A 24,660-nucleotide genomic window follows, 5' to 3' on the forward strand; every position below is an offset into this window, starting at 1 on the left:
ATCTGACTGAGCGGTGGTAGGCAGAAGCAGGCGCGTAAACATTCATTCAAACAGCACTTTCTTTGCGTTTTGCCAGCAGCTCTTCGTTGTGCATCAAGCATTGCGCTGTTTATGACTTCAAGCCTATCAACTCCCGAGATGAGGCTGGTGTAACCGAAGTGAAATGGCTAGCTAGTTAGCGCGCGCTAATAGCGTTTCAAACGTCACTCGCTCTGAGCCTTCTAGTAGTTGTTCCCCTTGCTCTGCATGGGTAACGCTGCTTCGAGAGTGGCTGTTGTCGTTGTGTTACTGGTTCGAACCCTGGGAGGAGCGAGGAGAGGGATGGAAGCTATACTGTTACACTGGCAATACTAAAGGGCCTATAAGAACATCCAATAGTCAAAGGTTAATGAAATACAAATGGTATAGAGGGAAATAGTCCTATAATTCCTATAATAACTACAACCTAAAACATCTTACCTGGGAATATTGAAGACTCATGTTAAAAGGAACCACCAGCTTTCATATGTTTTGAGCAAGGAACTGAAACGTTAGCTTTCTTACATAGCACATATTGCACTTTTACTTTCTTCTCCAACACTTTGTTTTTGCATTATTTAAACCAAATTGAACATGTTTCATTATTTACTTGAGGCTAAATTGATTTTATTGATGTATCATATTAAGTTAAATTAAGTGTTAATTCAGTATTGTTGTAATTGTCATTATTAGAAATAAATGAATTAAAAATTGTCTGATTAATCGGTATCGGGTTTTTTGGTCCTCCGATAATCGGTATCGGCGTTGAAAAATCATAATTGGTCATCCTCTAGTATCTACCAGGGTGGTCAGACACTCTCTGTCCCTGTCTGTGTATCTACAAGGGGGGTCAGCCACCCTCTGTCCCTGTCTGTGTATCTACAAGGGGGGTCAGCCACCCTCTCTCCCTGTCTGTGTATCTACAAGGTGGGTCAGACACCCTCTGTCCCTGTCTATGTATCTACAAGGGGGGTCAGCCACCCTCTCTCCCTGTCTGTGTATCTACAAGGTGGGTCAGACACCCTCTGTCCCTGTCTGTGTATCTACAAGGCGGGTCAGACACCCTCTGTCCCTGTCTGTTTGATGGACCAGGGGTTCGGCAGACATGCTCTGCCCGTCTGCTGGGTAGGACTTTGGGTCAGCGACCGCCTGCTACGTGTGCTGGACTGTGAAGGTCAGCTGTACAGGAGCTTCCTAAATCCATTTAACATGAAGGTGTGTGTGTGTGTGTGTGTGTGTGTGTGTGTGTGTGTGTGTGTGTGTGTGTGTGTGTGAGAGAGAGTGGGGGGGGGGGTGAGAGAGAGAGAGAGGTGGTGTGTGTGTGTGAAGAGAGGTAGTGAGTGTGAGAGGGAGGTAGGAAGTGTGTGGTTTACGTGAGGGAGAGGGGGGGAACGTTTCAAAGCTGGAAAAGCCATCAGCTTTACAGAGAAGCTCCAGCTTTCATGGAAGGATAGGACTGTGCCTTGTAAAGGCATGAGTGTTAAACGCATGTGTTCACTTGGCATCCCTCCTCCTGAGGGTAGGTAGGGAATTATTCACTGCTGCAGGGATTTGTCTTTCACTGACACCAAGGAGGCCCACATGTTGTTCAGTGTGTGTGCTCATTCCTCCGTGTCTAAGCGCATGTTTTCTCATGTGTGTTTGTGTGAGAAACCTGGCCTCCCCTCGGGTAAAAAACAGGCCCTCTGTTTACGAAAAAGATCCAATGAGTTCTTGCTCAGTAATGTCATAGCACATGGTAGTATTTCAGACTGAGAGGCAGGCCTGCGACAAATGGTTTGTGTCCCAAATGGCACCCTATTCCCAGTACAGTTCACTACTTTTGACCAGGGCCTATAGTGCTCTGGTTAAAAGTAGTGCAGTATGTAGGGAAAAGGGTGCCATTTGGGATAAAGACATTGTGATGGGAGTGAAACAGGAAAGGCATTAAGGAAAACAAAGCCAGGGAAGGATGAACATCAAGCCGTACTTAGGATGCGTTCCAAATGGCACACTATTCTCTACATAGTGCACTACTTATAACCAGAGCACTATAGGTCCTGGTCAAAAGTAGTGTACTATATAGGGAATAGGGTGCCATTTGGGCTCAGACAGACTGCCTGGCCTGCAGCATTTGATCAATGGCCGTGGAGCAGAGGCCCCTCATCAGACTAGAGCTCTCTGTGCCCCCACGTACCTCCCATCATACCCCTCTGGGGTTTCTCTGTGTACACACCAGTCACAGACTGAGACACAAGTCACAAGAAAGTAGTCCAGGATCAGATAGGTTTTACTCCTATATTCAAATAACTGAAATGAGAGTTGTGCAACGTTTACATAGTTTGGAGTGCAATACAGTTACTGCATGTTTATAGTTTTATTTAATTAAATACAGTATATTTGCCAAACATACAAGCCTGTGATTTTTCTGTTTTGCTTGTTTTTCTCTAATTACTGAAAACCGTCAGGAGGAGTCATAGCTTGATACTCAGTTTTTGTGTGTGCGCCCGCCCTCCCGCCTACGCGTGTACATGACTTACGTGTGCGACAGAACTCCTCCACAAAGCAACCTTTTATAGTCCCAAACGTGCATTAAACATCAACACTTCCCCTGTTTCCTCATCAGGCTGACTCAGAGGCTTTTTGATCTCTCTCTCTCATGTTTGAAAGGACGTCCACATTTTCAGGATGTTTCTAATTGCCCTCCCTTCACATTAAAACACTCGCTCCGGGAGAAGTATAATTGCACAAATTTGGGAAACTGATACCTGGATCATTGATTCCATGTGGGCACCTTAGGCTAGATGGGGCTGACTGGGGAACGAAACAGCAACTTAACAACTACATGACCAATCTATTGTGAATATTAATGCATTTGTCTATTATGAATATTAATGCATTTGTCTTCTATTATGAATATTAATGCATTTGTCTTCTATTGTGAATATTAATGCATTTGTCTTCTATTATGAATATTAATGCATTTGTCTTCTATTATGAATATTAATGCATTTGTCTTCTATTGTGAATATTAATGCATTTGTCTTCTATTATGAATATTAATGCATTTGTCTTCTATTGTGAATATTAATGCATTTGTCTTCTATTATGAATATTAATGCATTTGTCTTCTATTATGAATATTAATGCATTTGTCTATTATGAATATTAATGCATTTGTCTATTATGAATATTAATGCATTTGTCTTCTATTGTGAATATTAATGCATTTGTCTTCTATTGTGAATATTAATGCATTTGTCGTCTATTGTGAATATTAATGCATTTGTCTTCTATTGTGAATATTAATGCATTTGTCTTCTATTGTGAATATTAATGCATTTGTCGTCTATTGTGAATATTAATGCATTTGTCTTCTATTGTGAATATTAATGCATTTGTCGTCTATTATGAATATTAATGCATTTGTCTATTATGAATATTAATGCATTTGTCGTCTATTATGAATATTAATGCATTTGTCTTCTATTGTGAATATTAATGCATTTGTCTTCTATTGTGAATATTAATGCATTTGTCGTCTATTGTGAATATTAATGCATTTGTCTTCTATTGTGAATATTAATGCATTTGTCTTCTATTGTGAATATTAATGCATTTGTCTTCTATTGTGAATATTAATGCATTTGTCGTCTATTGTGAATATTAATGCATTTGTCGTCTATTGTGAATATTAATGCTAGGCTCCAATGGACATAGTGTAACTTTAAGGCAACGGTTCACTTATTCAACCTCCTCTTATTCCTGAAAACCAGAGCGAAGTTAGTCTGGATTTCATGTGATAAATGCCTATTCATGTTCTTACATCCACACAGGATGAAATGAACAAAAAAAGTAGAAAATTAGAATGTATCCTCTCAGAAAATGAATGTGACGTTTAAGACCTCCATTAAATTGCCATTAAGGCTGGTCTGTCAGTGAGGGGAATGTATGGAGGTTTGACAGGGGTCTATGGAGCGGTGTCTTAAACCAGAGGAGCAAACTGGGCCTCCAGTGAAGCATATTCCAGGAGGGCACACAGGAGGGCACACAGGAGGGCACACAGGAGGGCACACACATACAGTTGAAGTCGAAAGTTTACATACAATTCCTGACATTTAATCCTAGTAAAAATTCCCTGTTTTAGGTCATTTAGGATCACCACCTTATTTTAAGAATGTGAAATGTCATAATAATAGTAGAGAGTGATTTATTTAAGCTTTTATTTCTTTCATCACATTCCCAAGGGATCAGAAGTTCACATACACTCAATTAGTATTTAGTAGCGTTGCCTTTAAATTGTTTAACTTGGGTCAAACATTTCGGGAAGCCTTCTACAAGCTTCCCACAATAAGTTGAGTGAATATTTGCCCATTCCTCCTGAGAGAGCTGGTGTAACTGAGTCGGGTTGGTAGGCCTCCTTGCTCGCACATACTTTTTCAGTTCTGCCCACAAATTTTCTATGGGATTGAAGTCAGGGCTTTGCGATGGCCACTCCAATACCTTGACTTTGTTGTCCTTATGCCATTTTGCCACAACTTTGGAAGTAAGATTGGGGTCATTGTTCATCTGGAAGACCCATTTGCGACCAAGCTTTAACTTCCTGACTCATGTCTTGAGATGTTGCTTCAATATATCCACATAATTTTCCAGTCCCTCATGATGCCATCTATTTTGTGAAGTGCACCAGTCCTTCCTGCAGCAAAGCATCCCCACAACATGATGCTGCCTCCCTCGTGCTTCACGGTTGGGATGGTGTTCTGCGGCTTGCAAGCCCCCCCCCTTTTTCCTTCAAACATAACAATGGTCATTATGGCCAAACAGATCTATTTTTGTTTCATCAGACCATTTCTCCAAAAAGTACGATCTTCGTCCCAATGTGCAGTTGCAAACCGTAGTCTGGGTTATTTCTGGCAGTTTTGGAGCAGTGGCTTCTTCCTTGCTGAGCGGCCTTTCAGGTTATGTCGATATGGGACTCGTTTTACTGTGGATATACATGTAGATACTTTTGTACCCGTTTCCTCCAGCATCTTCACAAGGTCCTTTGCTGTTGTTCTGGGATTGATTTGCACTTTTTGCACCAAAGTACGTTAATCTCTAGGAGACAGAACGCGTCTCCTTCCTAAGGGTATGATGGCTGCGTGGTCCCATTGTGTTTATACTTGCATACTATTGTTTGTACAGATGAACGTGGTGCCTATAGACGTTTGGAAATTGCTCCCAAGGATGAACCAGACTTGTGGAGGTCTACAATTGTTTTTCTGAGGTCTTGACTGATTTCCTCTGATTTTCCCATGATGTCAAAGCAAAGAGGCATGGAGTTTGAAGGTAGGCCTTGAAATAAATCCACAGGTACACCTCCAATTGACTCAAACAATGTCAATTAGCCTATTAGAAGCTTCTAAAGCCATGACATCATTTTCTTGAATTTTCCAAGTTGTTTGAAGGCAAGTCAATTTAATGTATGTAAACTTCTGACCTACTGGAATTGTGACACAGTGAATTATAAGTGAAATAGTTTGTAAAAAATTGTTGGGAAAATGACTTGTGTCATGCACAAAGTAGATGTCCTAACCGACTTGCCAAAACTATAGTTTGTTAACAAGACATTTGTGGAGTGGTTGAAAAACAAGTTTTAATGACTCTAACCTAACCTTCAACCGACTTCAACTGTACGTATACATAAACACAATCATGCATGCATACACACACGTGTACATACACGCACATACACAGTATTGATTTGGTGGGACCAGGGAGAGAGGGAAAAGAGAAGATTGAGTTATGATGAATTAGCATTAATAGACCTTGATAAAGGACACAACGGCAATTGTCCCAGAACAAAAGGTTGGGAATGTGAAATGGGAGCCACATGTTGGGGTAATGAGAACCACATGGTGGGTAGGTACTGGAGAGGAGAGCAGGGTACTGATTAGTACAGCCCTGCCCTGTTGGAGGAGATGACCTCATTTCCTTCTGCCCACAGCCTGGGCTGGGGCTGGGGTTAGAGAAAGAACCATGATGGTAGGATAGGGGCTGGGGTTAGAGAAAGAACCATGATGGTAGGATAAGGGCTGGGGTTAGAGAAAGAACCATGATGGTAGGATATGGGCTGGGGTTAGAGAAAGAACCATGATGGTAGGGTAAGGGCTGGGGTTAGAGAAAGAACAATAATGGTAGGATAAGGGCTGGGGTTAGATAAATAACCATGATGGTAGGACATGGGCTGGGGTTAGAGAAAGAACTATGATGGTAGGACATGGGCTGGGGTTAGAGAAAGAACCATGATGGTAGGATAAGGGCTGGGGTTAGAGAAAGAACCATGATGGTAGGATAAGGGCTGGGGTTAGAGAAATAACCATGATGGTAGGATAGGGGCTGGGGTTAGGTGAAGAACCATGATGGTAGGATAGGGCTGGGGCTGGGGTTAGGTGAAGAACCATGATGGTAGGATAGGGGCTGGGGATAGGTGAAGAACCATGATGGTAGGATAGGGCTGGGTCTGGGGTTAGAGGAAGAACAATGACGAATAACAGACCACTGGGGTAGGGGTTGGGATGGGGCTAAAATATAGTCAAGGAAGGGTTAGGGGGAGTGCTGAAACCAGCATGGTCATCTATGATAGGGGCTGGGTTAGGGGTTGTATGGGTAGAGTTAGTGGTGGAATTATCATACCAAGACAGCCTGGGTAAATATCTGTTTGAAAGACTCAGTACCAGAAGTATCTACAATGTGTGAACTGTCCACTATTCAGCTTTCAAGCCACATAATCCCAATTTCTCCTCTGGAACTCTTGTTAAGCATCCCATAAGAAGGACCCTTCAGCCCCACCTACCCTCAGACATACTCTTCTAGGATTATTTATACTAAATAAACACACAGTTTAACCTTCCATTATTTAATCAAACAATCCCAAGTGTGAGAGTAATCAAATGTTGCATGCTCTCGTTCTTTCTCCGTTTGTTGTTTTGTGTTCCCGGTGATTTGTTGGACAAACAGAGCGAAGTGGGTTTGTTTGTTTTTCTATGACCAGTTAATTTCAGCCTCTCCCTCTGCGATAACAGTACCACAGTAACTGAGACTCTGATTTTTCACTTAAAATGTGTGCCAAACAAAAAACATTGATTTAAAAGTTTCACAAACCATACAACTCGGGGACTACTTTTAACAATTTCCACCGACATTTTTACAGAAACACATTTACTGGAAGAACTGTGCAGATGGGAAGTTTGGTAACAGAAGTTTGGTAACAGAGGTTTGGTAGTGTCCACGTTTGTGTCCACGTTTTCTCAAAACTGTTGCTGTAGATATCTGCTTGTTTCAAAGGGTTCTGCCGAAAGAATGGGGTGTCAGCTATGACATCACACATTGACTTTGAAAAAAATCTACACTGAACAAAAATATAAACGCAATGTGTAAAGTGTTGGTCCCATGTTTAATGAGCTGAAGTAAATGATCCCAGGAATGTTCCATATGCACAAAAAGCTTATTTCTCTCAAATATTTTGCACAAATTAGCATTTCTCCTTTGCCAAGATGATGATAGGTGTGGCATATCAAGAAGCTGATTTAAACGGCATGATCATTACACAGGTGCACCTTGTGCTGGGGACACTAAGAGGCCATGCTAAAATGTGCAGTTTTGTCACACAACACAATGCCACAGATGAGGGAGCGTGCAATTGGCATGCTATTGACATGCTGACTGCAGGAAAGTCCACAGGAGCTGTTGCCAGAAAACTACATGTTCATTTCTTTACCATAAGCCACCTCCAATGTCGTTTTAGAGAATTTGTACGTCCAAAACAGTACGTCCAACTTGGCCTCACAACCGCAGACCACATGTATGGCATCGTGTGGGCGAGCAGTTTGCTGATGTCAACGTTGTGAAAAGAGTGGTGGCGTTATGGTATGAGCAGGAATGAGCTACAGACAACGAACACAATTTTATCGATGGCTGTTTGAATGCACAGAGATACCGTGAATAGATCATCAGGCCCATTGTCATGCCATTCAGCCGCCACCATCACCTCATGTTTCAGCATGATAATGAATGGCCCCATGTCACAAGGATCTGTACACAATTCCTGGAAGTTGAAAATGTCCCAATCCTTCCATGGCCTGCATACTCACCAGACATGTCACACATTGAGCATGTTTGGGATGCTCTGGATCGACGTGTATGACAGCGTGTTCCAGTTCCAACCAATATACAGCAACTTCACACAGGTATTGAAGAGGAGTGGGACAACATTCCACAGGCCACAAGCAACATCCTGATCAACTCTATGTGAAGGAGATGTGTCACGCTGCATGAGGCAAACGGTGGTCACACCAGATACTGACTGGTTTTCTGATCTACAGCCCTACCTTTTTTAAGGTATGTGTGACCAACAGATGGATATCTGTATTCCCAGTCATGTGAAATCCATAGATTAGTGCCTAATGAATGTAAGTTAGTAAAATCTTTGAAATTGTTGCATTTATTTTTGTTCACAATATTTTGGTTATTGAACTACAGTAAGTGAAGTGGGTTTACACCCGGTAACGGAATTGCAGTAACATAATTTCATCATAGGTCCCTGATTTGTACTATACAGAAATGCATAATTATGGATATGAATGACATTATCTTCATGGTGATGTGCCCTAAGTAAGTACACAAAGATATAGATGTGCAATATCCTCCTTTGCATATTTGGGTATTATTCTACACACTGGCTATTACAGTGTTCAGAAAGTATTCACACCCCTTTTACTTCTTCCACATTTTGTTATGCTACAGCCTGAATTTAACATGGTGTCACTGATCTGCACACAATAACCCATCATGTCAAATAGGAATTTTGTTTGTAGAACATTTTTGAAAGTAATACATTGATAAATGAATAATACAAATTGCACAACTGAATGCATTCAACAAAAAGTGTGTCTTCCACATTTAACCCAACCCCTCTAAGTCAGAGAGGAGCCTTAATCGATAGCAGTTGTTTTTGCTTAATTAACTTTCTTGCTCATGGGTAGAACAACAGATTTTAAAATTTCGCCAGCTTTGGGATTTGAACCAGTGACCTTTTGGTTACAGGCCCAACACGCTTAACCGCTAGGCTACCTGCCTCTGATAACTTGAAATGTCTTGAGTCAATAAGTATTCAACCCCTTCGTTATGGCAAGACTAAATAAGTTCAGGAGTAAGAATGTGCTTAATAAACCACATAAGTTGCATGGACTCATTCTGTGTTCAATAATAGTGGTTAACATTTGTTATGACTATCCTGTATCTGTACCGCACACATACAATTATCTGTAAGGTCCCTCAATCGAGTAGTGAACAAGGCACTTAATTTCTGTGCCACAATATTACTTAACTTTTTGTTCAGAATACAAAGTGTTATGTTTGGGTCAAATCCAACACAACACATCACTGAGTTCCACTCTTCATGGTGGCTGCATCATTTTATGGGTATGCTTGTCATCGACAAGGACTAGGGAGTTTTTAAGGATAAAAATAAACGGAATACAGCTAAGCACAGTTAAAATCTTAGAGGAAAACCTGGTTCAGTCTGCTTTCCATCAGACACTGGGATACGAATTCACCTTTCAGCTGGACAATAACCCAAAACACAAGGCCAAACTGGAGTGGCTTACCAAGGCGAATTTTCCTGAGAGACGTAGTTACAATTTTGACTCAAATCAGAAAATCTATGGCAAAACATGAAAATGGCTTTCTAGCAATGATCAACAGCCAACTTGACAAAGCTTGAATAATTTCTTAAAGAATAATGAGCAAATATTGTGCAACCCAGGTGTGCAAAACTCTTAGAGACTTACCCAAAAAGGCTCACAGCTATAATCGTTGCCAAATGTGTTTCTAACATGTACTGTCCTTTGGGTGGTGAACAATTCTTGATACACACGGAAACTGCAGTGCTGCAGTTCTTGACACAAACCGGTGCGCCTGGCACCTACTACCATACCCCGTTGAAAGGCACTTACATTTTTTGTCTTGCCCATTCACCCTCTGAATGACACACATTCACAATCCATGTGTCAATTGTCTCAAGGCTTAAAAATCCTTCTTTAACCTGACTCCTCCCCTTCATCTACACTGATTGAAGTGGATTTAACAAGTGACATAAATAAGGGATCACCTGGTCAGTCTATTTCATGGAAAGAGCAGGATGTTTTGAATACTCAGTGTATATAAGCCTTAATAAATATAATAACTTTTAATTTGACACCCAATTTGACCTATGAACTATACATGTTGTTGCTCATGGGTCCTTTTGAATGGAAATTAAATCTCTCTCAGCAGACGGATCAGATGAAAACACTGTAAGAATCACAGCCAGGGTTACAGCCCCAGCTGGGCTGTCATTGCTTATATTTGACCTCTAGTTCTTTTTAGAGTGACACAATTATAATTTGAAAAACATATATAAATCTTTAAATCTTTTTGTTTGTACCTACCAAATCTCTTTCGATATCCACAACTGTCTAACGCCATGTATAGAGATATTGCTTTGACTGCATTCAAATACATGTTTGATAAGCCGTGTAATTGATATTTCACAGATGCTAAAAATGGAATTTTATTCATGTTTTTTTAACATTTTAAATCTCTTTTGATATGTGTGTTGTCTGTTTTTATTTCTAATAAACAACCATATGACTCCCACCTGGAATGGTTCCACAAACAAGGTCCTTCCTGTTACTTTTCAAAGGTAGAGGGATTCGTAGCTATAGGTCGAATGGGATTAGTTGAACCTTACAACACATACTACCAAAATGTTAGTGGTTAATTAAGACTACGCCCCCCCCCCCCCCCCCCCCCAACTACCTTTCCTATCTCCCTTCCTACCTCCTTTCTTCCTTCCTTCCTCTCTCTCCAACCTACCCCCTCTCCTCCTACCACCCTCTGTCATTCTCCTTCCTCTCCACCTATTCCGCCCTAGGGGTAAGTTGTAATATAAGTGTAATTAATCAGTGTTTGGGAAGTCGCAACGAGGTCTGCATTCTATTCATCAAATGACAGATGATGGTGTACATGTATTTTTTTTCCCCCAAAAAAATGAAAAGGGTGGAAAATTCAGGAGAAGAGAGGGGTGGGTGTAAGGATGAGGGCCAAGGGGGTGTAGAGATGGGGGGTGGGGGGGGCAGAGCAGTGGTGGGGGATCAAACAAATAGTTGCCTTTTTTACAGATTTCTTTTAACATTTTGTAGCTGGTTTGTGTGGAGTTGTCTCCATATGTTGGGCGGTTAATAGTCTATTTAAAGAGAACTACTTGTAACTCTGCTGGATCTGCTCTGTTCCTCTTCAACTAATTACACATGTTGTGAGGTTATAGGATGCCAGAAAGAAAAACAAAGTCTTCTTTAATCATCCTGGCTCCTTTGAACACTTTGAGCAACTGTGACCAACCAACAAACAATGTATCTCTTGGCCATTAACTACACTATAATTTTGGCCAACTAAACTTCAGTCCTAGAGAGTGTATTTAGCATGGGGGCCTGTGTTTAATGAAATTCTATGAGGGTGAGAGATGCACATGTTCCCCAAACCGAACAAGCAACTTGAAAGGTCTTTCTGGGCGGATGGGTTCGGGAAGAAGTCTGGTGTGTGTGTGTGTGTGTGTGTGTGATGCAGATTATATAATTATTGTTATTATTGAGAGAAGAGCAGGAAGGAACACCTGGTTCAGATATGTCTGGTTCAGGCAGTTGGGGAGGAGGACGCCCATAGCAGACCTGGGTTCAAATTATATTTGAAATCATTTAAAATACTTCAGCTGTGCTTGGTAGAGCTTGCCTGTCACAGTGGATCAAATATAAAAGTCTCAAAGCTGCAAACCCTGCCCACCTGCACACTCCAGACAGGCTAAAGCAAATAGTATTTGAACCCAGGTCTGGCCCATAGACTGCAGGTCCTGCTCTCTGTCTATCAGCTGCTGAGAGGCTGCACACTCCTTATCATTATGCCCTGTACTGGACAAAGGCACACAAAGCTCTTCTGCAGCCCAAATGTTGTCTGCATGGTGGTGCAGGTTGAGTGTCGCATATGTCAAATCAAACTTTATTGGTCACGTACACAGGTTTACAGATGTTATCGCAGGTGCAGCTAAATTATTTTGTTTCTAGCTCCAACATTGCAGTAATACCTTGAACATAATAAACAGCTCTCTATCCTCTGGATGTAAACCAAACTCACTAAAAGTGGCAGTAATAAAGACTCTCTTGAAAAAGCCAAACGTTGACCCAGAAAATATTAACTATCGGCCTATATTGAATCTCCCATTCCTCTCAAAATTAAAAAAAAGCTGTTGCACAGCAATTCACTGCCTTCCAGAAAACAAACAATGTATACGAAATGCTTCAGTCTGGTTTTAGACCCCTCATAGCACTGAGATTGTACCGCGTGAAGGTGGTAAATTACCTTTTAATGATGTCAGACCGAGGCTCTGCAGCTGTCCTCGTGCTCCTAGACCTTAGTGCTGTTTTTGATACCATCGATCACCACATTCTTTTGGAGTAATTTGAAACCCAAATTGGTCTACACGGACATGTTCTGGCCTGGTTTAGATCTTATCTGTCGGAAAGATATGTTTGTGTCTGTGGGTGGCTTGGTCCTCTGACAAATCGACTGTAAATTTTGGGGGCCTTCAAGGCTCAGTTTTAGGACCACTATTGTTTTCATTATATATTTTACCTCTTGGTGATGTCATTCAGAAACATAATGTTAATTTTTACTGCTATGTGGATGACACACAGCTGGACATTTCGATAAACCATGGTGAAGCCCTGAAATTGCCCTCCTTGGAAGCCTGTGTTTCAGACACAAGGAAGTGGATTGCAGAAAAATGTTCTACTTTTAAACTCGGACAAAACAGTGATGCTTGTTCTAGGTCCCAAGAAACAAAGAGATCTTCTATTGAATCTGACAATTAATCTTTGTGGTTGTCTAGTCGTCTCAAATAAAACTGTGAAGGACCTCTGCATTACTCTGGACCCTGATCTCTCTTTTGACGAACATATCAAGACTGTTTCAAGGACAGCTTTTTTCCATCTGTGTAACATTGCAAAAATCAGAAACTTTCTGTCCAAAAATGATGCGGAAAAATGTATCCATACTTTTGTTACTTCTAGATTAGATTACTGCAATGCTCTACTTTTCGGCTATCCGGATAAAGCACTAAATAAACTTCAGTTAGTGCTAAATACGGCTGCCATTATCTTAACTAGAACCAAAAAATATGATCATATTACTCCAGTGCTAGCCTCTCTACACTGGCTCCTGTTAAGGCAAGGGCTGATTTCAAGGTTTTACTGCTAACCTACAAAGCATTACATGGGCTTGCTCCTACCTATCTTTCTGATTTGGTCCTGCTGTACATACCTACACATACACTACGGTCACAAGACGGTCACCTTGGATTGTGCCGTGGGGGAGATCTTCGTGGGCTATACTCGGCCTTGTCTCAGGATGGTAAGTTGGTGGTTGAAGACATCCCTCTAGTGGTGTGGGGCTGTGCTTTGGCAAAGTGGGTGGGGCTATATCCTGCCTTTTTGGCCCTGTCCTGGGGTATCGTCGGACAGGGCCACAGTGTCTCCTTACCCCTCCTGTCTCAGCCTCCAGTATTTATGCTGCAGTAGTTTGTGTCAGGGGGCTAGGGTGGAGGGACCATTTCAGGTCTTAATTGATGTACACACAGAGGAACTTTAAGCTTTTGACTCTTCACTGCTGCCCTATCAATGTGGATGGGAGCGTGCTCTCTCTCTGCTGTCTCCTGTAGTCCACGTGCAGCTCCTTCATTTTGTTGACGCTAAGGGAGAGGTTATTTTCCTGGCACCACTCTGCCAGGGCTCTCACATCCTCCCTGTAGGCAGTCTCATTGTTTTTGGTAATCAGGCCTATCACTGTCACATGGGTGAATAGGGAGTACAGGAGGGGGCTGAGTATGCACCCATGTATGGCCCCCGTATTGAGAATCAGTGTGGCGGAGGTGTGGTTGCCTACCTTCACCACTTGGAGTCGGCCCGTCAGGAAGTGCAGGACCCAGTTGCACAGGAGGGTTCAGACCCAGGGCCATGAGCTTAGTGATGAGCATGGAGGCACTAGGGGGTTGAAGGCTGAGCTGTAGTTGATGAACAGCATTCTTACATAGGTATTCTTCTTGTCCAGGTGGAATAGGGCAGTGCAATGGCAATGATCTGAAATTGCAACTCAGCTTTGTCCCTGTACTGTTATTTTGCCTCTTTGATCACCTTGCCATGGTCTGTTTGTACAGGTCCATGTTCCCAGTCACCTTGCCATGGTCTGTTTGTACAGGTCCATGTTCTCGGTCACCTTGCCATGGTCTGTTTGTACAGGTCCATGTTGCCAGTCACCTTGTCGTGGTTAAATGTGGTGGTTCAAACTTTCACCTTTGCACTAATGCTATCTATCCACAGTTTTTGATCTGGATAAGTTGTAATCGTCACAGTGGGAACAACATCCTCTATGCACTTCCTGATGAACCAAGTCATAGTCACGTATACATCAATACTATTCTCAGAGGTGACTCGAAAAATGTCCCAGTCCGCCTGATCAATACCATCTTGAAGCAAAGATTCTGATTGGTCAGACCAAAGTTGAACAGTCTTTACCAAAGGAGCTTCCTGTTTTAAGTTTCTGCCTATACGTGGGGAGGAGTAGAATGGAGGTGGGATCTGATTTGCCAAAGGGAGGGCCTTACAGGAGGGCCTTACATCTGTCCCGGAAGAGAGAGTAGCAATGATCCAGGGTCCGTGTTGCGCGTGTAGCACAGGACAGTTGTTCATATTCCCTTTATTAAAGTCCCCAGCTACAATAAATGCTGATTCAGGATATGCGGTTTCCAGTTTGCACATAGTGAAGTGAAGTTCCTTGAGCCATTGTGGTGTTGGCTTGGGGGGGGGGGGGGGGGGGGGGGGGGATATACACAGCAGTGACGATGACTGAAATTATCTCGGGAGATAATGCGGTTGGCATTTGATGGTAAGGTATTTCAGATCAGGAGAACAAAAGTTACAGTTACAAAAGCTCGAGTTACATTAAACAGAGTATGTCACAGGCCCCGATGTCTCTCTGGAAGGAGATTCTTGCCCTGAGCTTGTCTACTTTATTGTCCAGGGACTGAACGTTAGTGAGTAATATACTCAGAAACAGTGGATGGGATGCACGCCTCCTGAGTCTGACTAGGCCCCACTCCTTCTACCTCTTCTCCGGCGTCAGGGTTTGGGTGCAGCCCCTGGGATGAATAGAGCTGCCTCGGGTAGTTCAAACAGGATTCCAATCAGGGAAGATGAATTTCTGCTCACATTTGTAGTGATTTCTTCCCGGCTATAGGTAATGACACCACCTGCCTGTTTTCTCTCTTTTAGCTCATTCAGTAGTATTGAGTCCTCTTTAAGTGGCTGACATGGGTCCCACCCCTACACCATGTAAATTAGTGGGTCCCACCCCTACACCATGTAAAGTAGTGGGTCCCACCCCTACACCATGTAAAGTAGTGGGTCCCACCCCTACACCATGTAAAGTAGTGGGTCCCACCCCTACACCATGTAAAGTAGTGGGTCCCTCCCTACACCATGTAAAGTAGTGGGTCCCTCCCTGCACCATGTAAAGTAGTGGGTCCCTCCCTGCACCATGTAAAGTAGTGGGTCCCTCCCTGCACCATGTAAAGTAGTGGGTCGCTCCCTGCACCATGTAAAGTAGTAGGTCCCTCCCTACACCATGTAAAGTAGTGGCTCCCTCCCTACACCATGTAAAGTAGTGGGTCCCTCCCTGCACCATGTAAAGTAGTAGGTCCCTCCCTACACCATGTAAAGTAGTGGGTCCCTCCCTGCACCATGTAAAGTAGTGGGTCCCTCCCTACACCATGTAAAGTAGTGGGTCCCTCCCTACACCATGTAAAGTAGTGGGTCCCTCCCTACACCATGTAAAGTAGTGGGTCCCTCCCTACACCATGTAAAGTAGTGGGTCCCTCCCTACACCATGTAAAGTAGTGGGTCCCTCCCTACACCATGTAAAGTAGTGGGTCCCTCCCTACACCATGTAAAGTAGTGGGTCCCTCCCTACACCATGTAAAGTAGTGGGTCCCTCCCTACACCATGTAAAGTAGTGGGTCCCTCCCTACACCATGTAAAGTAGTGGGTCCCTCCCTACACCATGTAAAGTAGTGGGTCCCTCCCTGCACCATGTAAAGTAGTAGGGCCCTCCCTGCACCATGTAAAGTAGTGGGTCCCTCCCTGCACCATGTAAAGTAGTAGGTCCCTCCCTACACCATGTAAAGTAGTGGGTCCCTCCCTACACCATGTAAAGTAGTGGGTCCCTCCCTACACCATGTAAAGTAGTGGGTCCCTCCCTACACCATGTAAAGTAGTGGGTCCCTCCCTGCACCATGTAAAGTAGTAGGTCCCTCCCTGCACCATGTAAAGTAGTGGGTCCCTCCCTGCACCATGTAAAGTAGTGGGTCCCTCCCTACACCATGTAAAGTAGTGGGTCCCTCCCTACACCATGTAAAGTAGTGGGTCCCTCCCTACACCATGTAAAGTAGTGGGTCCCTCCCTACACCATGTAAAGTAGTAGGTCCCTCCCTGCACCATGTAAAGTAGTGGGTCGCTCCCTGCACCATGTAAAGTAGTGGGTCCCTCCCTACACCATGTAAAGTAGTAGGTCCCTCCCTGCACCATGTAAAGTAGTGGGTCCCTCCCTGCACCATGTAAAGTAGTGGGTCCCTCCCTGCACCATGTAAAGTAGTGGGTCCCTCCCTGCACCATGTAAAGTAGTGGGTCCCTCCCTGCACCATGTAAAGTATTTTGAGATCCTGTTGATAAAGCACCAAATGCTCTTTCAATGACACAAACTGATAAATCTGGTGAATCCCGGTGAAAGCTATTATCCCTTATTGATGCTGCTTGTTAAATCCACTTCAGCCAGTGTAGATGAAGGGGAGAAGACCAGTTAACTTCTTTGAGATAGGGGGCGGTATTTTGACGTCCAGATTAAAAGCGTGCCCAAAGTAAACTGCCTGCTACTCAGGCCCAGAAGCTAGGATATGCATATAATTGGTTTGGATAGGGATAGAAAACACTCTGTGAGTATAACAGAACTGAAATGGCAGGCGGACCCCCCCCTGATGGCTGGCACTTTTATAATAGGGCGAAATTGTGCTCGATTGCAGTTCCTAGGGCTTCCACTAGATGTCAACAGTCTTTAGAAAGATTTCAGGCTGGTTTTTGGAAAAATGAGCCAGAAATGGTAGTTTTTCTAGGTGGCACCCATTTTGGCTGTAATGTTTCCAAGCTCGTTAATGAGAGCGCGTTCTTTTGTATTTTTCTCCGGTAAAGACAATAACGATTCTCTGTCTTAAATGTAATTGTTTATTTGGGTATTAGGGTACCTAAGTTTTTTGATTATAAACGTTGATTGACTTGTTTGGAAGTTTATTGGTAACGTTTGGGATTCATGTTGTATGCATTTTGATGGAGGGAAACTGGGTGGATTATTGACTGAAGCGCGCCAGCTAAACTGAGTTTTTATAGATATAAAGAAGGAGTTTATCGAACAAAAGCACCATTTGTAATGTAACTGGGACCTTTTGGAGTGCCAACCGAAGAAGATCTTCAAAGGTGAGGCACATATTATATCGCTATTTCTGACTTTCGTGACGCAACTCCATGGTTGAAAATGATTTGTTATGCATATGTGTGCTGGGCGCTGTCCTCAGATAATCGCATGGTTTGCTTTTTTGCTCCCATGGTAAGGACTGTTCAACTTTGATCTGCCTTTTTGACATCTGACACAGCGGCTGGATTAACAACAAGTTAAGCTTTATTTTGATGTATTGCACTTGTGATTTCATGAAAATATTTATAGTAATTTAATTTGAATTTGGCGCTCTGCAATTTCACCGGAAGTTGTCGAAATGGGACGCTTGCGTCCCACTGATCCGCAAGAAGTTAAAGAAAGATTTTTAAGCCTTGAGAGAATTGAGACATGGATTGTGTATGTGTGCCATTCCGGAAGCATTGGAGTTAACATGGGCCAGCATCCCTGTGGAACGTTTTCAACACCATGCCCCAACAAATTGAGGCTGTTCTGAGGGCAAAAGGAGGTGCAATTCAATATTAGGAAGGTGTTCCTAATGTTTTGTACACTCAGTGTATGAACATATTAATAATACGTTTTATTATGATCAGAACTATTTCAGTTGGAAGTGTAGGTTAACTTTACCAGTTGATCCAAGATGACCAAATAACCCCCTTTCCTCTCCTTTCTTCTCCTTTCCTCTCCTCTCCTTTCCTTTCCTCTCCTTTCTTCTCCTTTCCTTTCCTTTCCTCTCCTCTCATTTCCTCTCCTTTCCTTTCCTCTCCTCTCATTTCCTCTCCTTTACTTTCCTCTCCTTTCCTTTCTTCTCCTTTCCTTTCCTTTCCTCTCCTCTCATTTCCTCTCCTTTCCTTTCCTCTCCTTTCTTCTCCTCTCCTTTCCTCTCCTTTCTTCTCCTCTCCTTTCCTCTCCTCTCATTTCCTCTCCATTCCTTCTTGTCCTCCTCCCCCTCCCAACTCCAAAGAGTATGGTTAATATGTTATTAGTCCTGCCCGGCCGAGCCCCCTGTGTCCTCTATAACCCTATTATATTCAGAGAGCATTGTGACCGAGGCCTGACCCTCCGTCTTCCTCATGCTCAGCCAACAACTTGACTGCCCGTTCATCTGCCACGTGGGCTGCAGACAGTTATTGGCACCACATCACCACCACCATGCCAGCCCCTCTCACCCGAAACTGTGCATTTGAAGTTTTAAAGATGCAAGTTGACTCTTGAGGCCATTTGACACACGGGGAGAAGAGGGGAGGACATCAATCAGAAGGAAGGGAGTGCTGGAGTCTTCCCTCTCCCTGGCAGCCAGGCAGGCAGGCACCAAACCAGCATCCTGTAGTAACAGGAACAAAGGCCTGGCCTGTATATGGGGGCTGTAAAAGGCCATTGTGTAGGGAGGGAGGGAGGGTGGGTGTCGTAGAACTTGTAGCAGGCTTATTAGGAGGTGTTATGTCAACCCCCCCTAAACACACACACACACACACACACACACACCCCATGGCCTGTTCCAAAGGTGTGATACTGTGGTCAGGGGGCTTACAGCCTGCTGATTGGATACAGGTGTGGCGGGTGGTGAGGCCCTGTTGCAGGTGTGTGTGTGACCAGCCTCCTGCTGAGAGCAGGGTGTTAAACTCCAGGACGGCAGGCCCGGCAGCCCATTAGTACAAGCTCAAGGCACCGCTCCGACACTTCATTCCCCTGCTAAATGAGAGATTGGGGAGATCCCGCCTTCCTCTCTGTAGCAGTAAACATTTAGTTTAGTTAGTAGCCAGCTAGGACACTTCCTCCAGAAAATGTGTCTTTTAACACTTTGAAAATGCCTTTAGCAACATTCGTTTGACCCCAAATATTGTCAGGTTTTTGCTCCCTGTAAGTAAGATTAAGGGTGTGTTTTTAGCCCAACGTGTTAGACAAAGACACGGAAAGGAATCGAGTGGGGGGAAAAGAGTGTGTTGAAATATGGGAGAACCTGTTTAAGAGAGGAAGACTGTGTTGTATGACCTCGTGTGATGAATAGGTAATGTTTGGGTTGAAAGCACAGGGAAGTGAGTGATGAGGATGGTGGATACCTCATCTGATGGCTCCTCCTGTTCAGCCATGGTGGTCTAGTCTCCAGCCGCTCCCCCTCTTTCTGCTTCACTTCAAGCACAAACATCTGGAGGTGCAGGTCGGCGACTCGGGCAGGGAGAGGTGAGAGTTTGTGTGTGTGTGTGTGTTGATGGGGGGAGCGGGGTTTGGACTGGTTGAGGGCCTCATCAATACACATCCTGAGAGGGGGAGAGAAACAGGAAGATTTCACATAAATCACATCCTGTGAGGGGGAGAGAAACAGGCAGATTTCAAGACTTTCACATAAATCACATCCTGTGAGGGGGAGAGAAACGGGCAGATTTCAAGACGTTCACATAAATCATGCCTTGACGTCAATGGAAGATTTGAGCAAAAATGAAGTTGCACATGTTGATATCCAGTTAGGACTCAGGTCTTTGTTAATTTGATAGGTGAATAAATAAACCAATGCAAATTCTGCACCATTAAATGTAGTAACACGCGCACGGCAAGCGGTACCGGAGCGCCAAGTCGAGGTCCAAGAGGCTTCTTAACAGCTTCTACCCCCAAGCCATAAGACTCCTGAACAGCTAATCAATTGTCTACCCAGACAATTTGCATTGCCCCCCCCCCCTTCTTTTACACTGCTGCTTTTCTCTGTTTATTATCTATGCATAGGCTCTTTACCTTCATGTACATATTACCTCAGTTACCCTGACTAACCGGTACATTGACTCTGTACCGGTACCCCCTGTATATAGCCTCCACATTGACTCTGTACTGGTACCCCCTGTATATAGCCTCCACATTGACTCTGTACCAGAACCCCCTGTATATAGCCTCCACATTGACTCTGTACCGGTACCCCCTGCATATAGCCTCGCTATTGTTATTTACTGCTGCTCTTTAATTATTTGTTACTTTTATTTCTTATTTTTTTACCTAACATGTATTTTTCTTAAAACTGCGTTGTTGGTTAAGGGCTTGTAAGCATTTCACTGTAATACCTGTTGTATTCGGCACATGTGACAAAAACCATTTGATTTGAACTCACTCACACGCATCTAGCACTGCGATGCGGTCTGTACAGTATCACAACAGGCTGTGATCGGCAGTCCCATAGGGCGGCGCACAATTGGCCCTGCATCGTCCGGGTTAGGGGATGGTTTGGCCCTGTATTTTTAATTTGTAATTTTTATTTTACCTTTATTTAACTAGGCAAGTCAGTTAAGAACAAAATCTTATTTTCAATGACGGCCTAGGAACAGTGGGTTCAGGGGCAGAACGACAGATTTGTACCTTGTCAGCTCTGGGATTTGAACTTGCAACCTTCCAGTTACTAGTCCAACGCTCTAACCACTAGGCTACCCTGCCGCCCCGTATTGTCCGGGTTAGGGGAGGGTTTGGCCCTGCATTGTCCGGGTTAGGGGAGGGTTTGGCCCTGCATTGTCCGGGTTAGGGGAGGGTTTGGCCCTGCATTGTCCGGGCAAGGGGAGGGTTTGGCCCAGTATCGTCCGGGTTAGGGGACGGTTTGGCCCTGCATCGTCCGGGCTAGGGGAGGGTTTGGCCCTGCATCGTCCGGGCTAGGGGAGGGTTTGGCCCAGTATCGTCCGGGTTAGGGGAGGGTTTGGCCCTGCATCGTCCGGGCAAGGGGAGGGTTTGGCCCTGCATTGTCCGGGCAAGGGAAGGGTTTGGCCCAGTATCGTCCGGGCAAGGGGAGGGTTTGGCCCAGTATCGTCCGGGTTAGGGGAGGGTTTGGCCCTGCATCGTCCGGGCAAGGGGAGGGTTTGGCCCTGCATTGTCCGGGCAAGGGGAGGGTTTGGCCCAGTATCGTCCGGGTTAGGGGAGGGTTTGGCCCTGCATCGTCCGGGCTAGGGGAGGGTTTGGCCCTGCATCGTCCGGGCTAGGGGAGGGTTTGGCCCAGTATCGTCCGGGCTAGGGGAGGATTTGGCCCAGTATCGTCCGGGCTAGGGGAGGGTTTGGCCCTGCATCGTCCGGGCTAGGGGAGGGTTTGGCCCTGCATCGTCCGGGCTAGGGGAGGGTTTGGCCCTGCATCGTCCGGGCTAGGGGAGGGTTTGGCCCTGCATCGTCCGGGCTAGGGGAGGGTTTGGCCCTGCATCGTCCGGGCTAGGGGAGGGTTTGGCCCTGCATCGTCCAGGCTAGGGGAGGGTTTGGCCCAGTATCGTCCGGGCTAGGGGAGGGTTTGGCCGGGGGGAGCTTTACAAGTAGGCCGTCATTGTAAATAAGAATTTCTTCTTAATAACTGACTTGCCTAGTTAAATATAGGTGAAATAAATGAAATAAAAATTCAATTGAACTACTGTAGGCCTCACAGTAACAGGGCGTAACTGTGTTATAGTTTCCCAGACTTTGTCTTTTTCCCTAGTTGGGGTTCATTTTGTGGCATGTTTTCTCAGAGATGAGGGCTTCCTTTTCTTACATAGAATGATGGAAATGAGAAGATATCTGATATGCAAGGCTGCCAGTGCCAGCCATCTATACAGCCAGTCAGCTATCCAGTCAGCCATCTATACAGCCAGTCAGCCAGCTATCCAGTCAGCCAGCTATACAGCCAGGCAGCCAGTTATCCAGTCAGCCAGCTATTCAGCCAGCTATCCAGTCAGCCAGCTATACAGCCAGTCAGCCAGCTATCCAGTCAGTCAGCTATACACCCAGGCAGCTAGTTATCCAGTCAGCCAGTCAGCCAGTTATCCAGTCAGCCAGCTATATACCCAGCCAGCCAGCTATCCAGTCAGCCAGCTACAGTGGGGCAAAAAAGTATTTAGTCAGCCACCAAATGTGCAAGTTCTCCCACTTAAAAAGATGAGAGAGGCCTGTAATTTTCATCATAGGTACACTTCAACTATGACAGACAGACAAAATGTTTGTTATATACCCTTTGTTGGCAATGACAGAGGTCAAACATTTTCTGTAAGTCTTCACAAAGTTTTCACACACTGTTGCTGGTATTTTGGCCCATTCCTCCATGCAGATCTCCTCTAGAGCAGTGATGTTTTGGGGCTGTTGCTGGGCAACACAGACTTTCAACTCCCTCCAAAGATTTTCTATGGGGTTGAGATCTGGAGACTGTCTAGGTCACTCCAGGACCTTGAAATGCTTCTTACGAAGCCACTCCTTCGTTGCCCGGGCAGTGTGTTTGGGATCATTGTCATGCTGAAAGACCCAGCCACGTTTAATCTTCAATGCCCTTGCTGATGGAAGGAGGTTTTCACTCAAAAGCTCACGATACATGGCCCCATTCATTCTTTCCTTTACACGGATCAGTCGTCCTGGTCCCTTTGCAGGAAAACAGCCCCAAAGCATGATGTTTCCACCCCCATGCTTCACAGTAGGTATGGTGTTCTTTGGATGCAACTCAGCATCCTTTGTCCTCCAAACACGACGAGTTGAGTTTTTACCAAAAAGTTATATTTTGGTTTCATCTGACCATATGACATTCTCCCAATCTTCTTCTGGATCATCCAAATGCTCTCTAGCAAACTTCAGACGGGCCTGGACATGTAACTGGCTTAAGCAGGGGTACATGGCAAGCACTGCAGGATTTGAGTCCCTGGCAGCGTAGTGTGTTACTGATGGTAGGCTTTGTTACTTTGGTCCAAGCTCTCTGCAGGTCATTCACTAGGTCCCCCCGTGTGGTTCTGGGATTTTTGCTCACCGTTCTTGTGATCATTTTGACCCCACGGGGTGAGATCTTGCGTGGAGCCCCAGATCAAGGGAGATTATCAGTGGTCTTGTATGTCTTCCATTTCCTAATAATTGCTCCCACAGTTGATTTCTTCAAACCAAGCTGCTTACCTATTGCAGATTCAGTCTTCCCAGCCTGGTGCAGGTCTACAATTTTGTTTCTGGTGTCCTTTGACAGCTCTTTGGTCTTGGCCATAGTGGAGTTTGGAGTGTGACTGTTTGAGGTTGTGGACAGGTGTCTTTTATACTGATAAGAAGTTCAAACAGGTGCCGTTAATGCAGGTAACGAGTGGAGGACAGAGGAGCCTCTTAAAGAAGTTACAGGTCTGTGAGAGAGGTATTTTGGCCCAACTGTATATATCCAGCCAGCCAGCTATCCAGTCAAACAGCTATACACCCAGCCAACTATACACCCACCCAGCCAGCTATACACCCAGCCAGCTATACAGTCAGCCAGCTATCCAGTCAGCCAGCTATACACCCACCCAGCCAGCTATACACCCAGCCAGCTATAGTCAGCCAGCTATACAGTCAGCCAGCTACACACACAGCCAGCCAGCCAGCTATCCAGTCAGCCAGCTATACAGTCAGCCAGCTATCCATATAGGTTAAATAAATCAAATAAAAATTCAAATGAACTACCATAGGCCTCACAGTAACAGGGCTTAATGGTCTGTGTTATAGTTTCCCAGACTTTGTCTTTTTCCCTAGTTGGGGTTCATTTTGTGGCATCTGAGTGTTGGTAACGTGGTTGTGTTGTATTGATATGTATCACTGTCTGCCAGTTGTTCTTGTGGTCTTTCCATCCATCCATCCATCCCCCTCTCTATCTTTCTCTCTCTCTCTGCAGGGGCTCCAGGTTCAGTCAAGTTCTGACGAGAATGGTCGGAAGCTCGGGGTCACATTCCGAACAGACAGTGAGTCTTTCTCACAGCGAAGCCTTGACTAAAAGTTATCTCCACATTTAAACAATTATAGAATTGTTACTGTTTACTATTTAACATGGCCTTGCATGAAAACTGCTTTCCCTTTCCATTCCATCCTAAAGTTGCCACTTCTCAGAGTCCCATCCCTGACCAAACTTCTCCCAGTCCCCCCCCCCCCCCCCCCCCCCCCCCCCTCACCACCAAGTTAATTTCTCCAGAAGTCAAAGTTTTCTCTCTTGTAGCAAATCCAGATTTTCCCAGCAGTCGGCTGCTATTGTCCTTGACTGTCAGAGGGGAACAGCTTTTCTGAAAAGCGTCTCTCTGGTTTAGCATCACAATCGACTGCAGCTCAGAGCCAGGGGGTGTG

General features: G+C 44.6%; 1 protein-coding gene across 3 annotated transcripts in view; it reads left to right on the plus strand.

Moving 5' to 3' along the window:
- LOC110494741 (interleukin-17 receptor D) overlaps positions 1 to 24,660 on the plus strand; it is a 59,479-nt gene that overhangs the window by 8,527 nt on the left and 26,292 nt on the right. For 2 of the 3 annotated variants that reach the window (XM_036950788.1, XM_036950789.1), the window contains exon 2: positions 24,218 to 24,284. The exons of the other annotated variant lie outside the window; for it this stretch is intronic. In XM_036950788.1, coding sequence (XP_036806683.1) covers positions 24,218 to 24,284 — 67 coding nt within the window. The remainder of the gene's footprint in view (positions 1 to 24,217; positions 24,285 to 24,660) is intronic. 3 annotated transcript variants of the gene reach the window in all.

Source organism: Oncorhynchus mykiss, chromosome 17 (genome assembly GCF_013265735.2).
Source record: "Oncorhynchus mykiss isolate Arlee chromosome 17, USDA_OmykA_1.1, whole genome shotgun sequence".
NCBI classification, from domain to species: domain Eukaryota; kingdom Metazoa; phylum Chordata; class Actinopteri; order Salmoniformes; family Salmonidae; genus Oncorhynchus; species Oncorhynchus mykiss.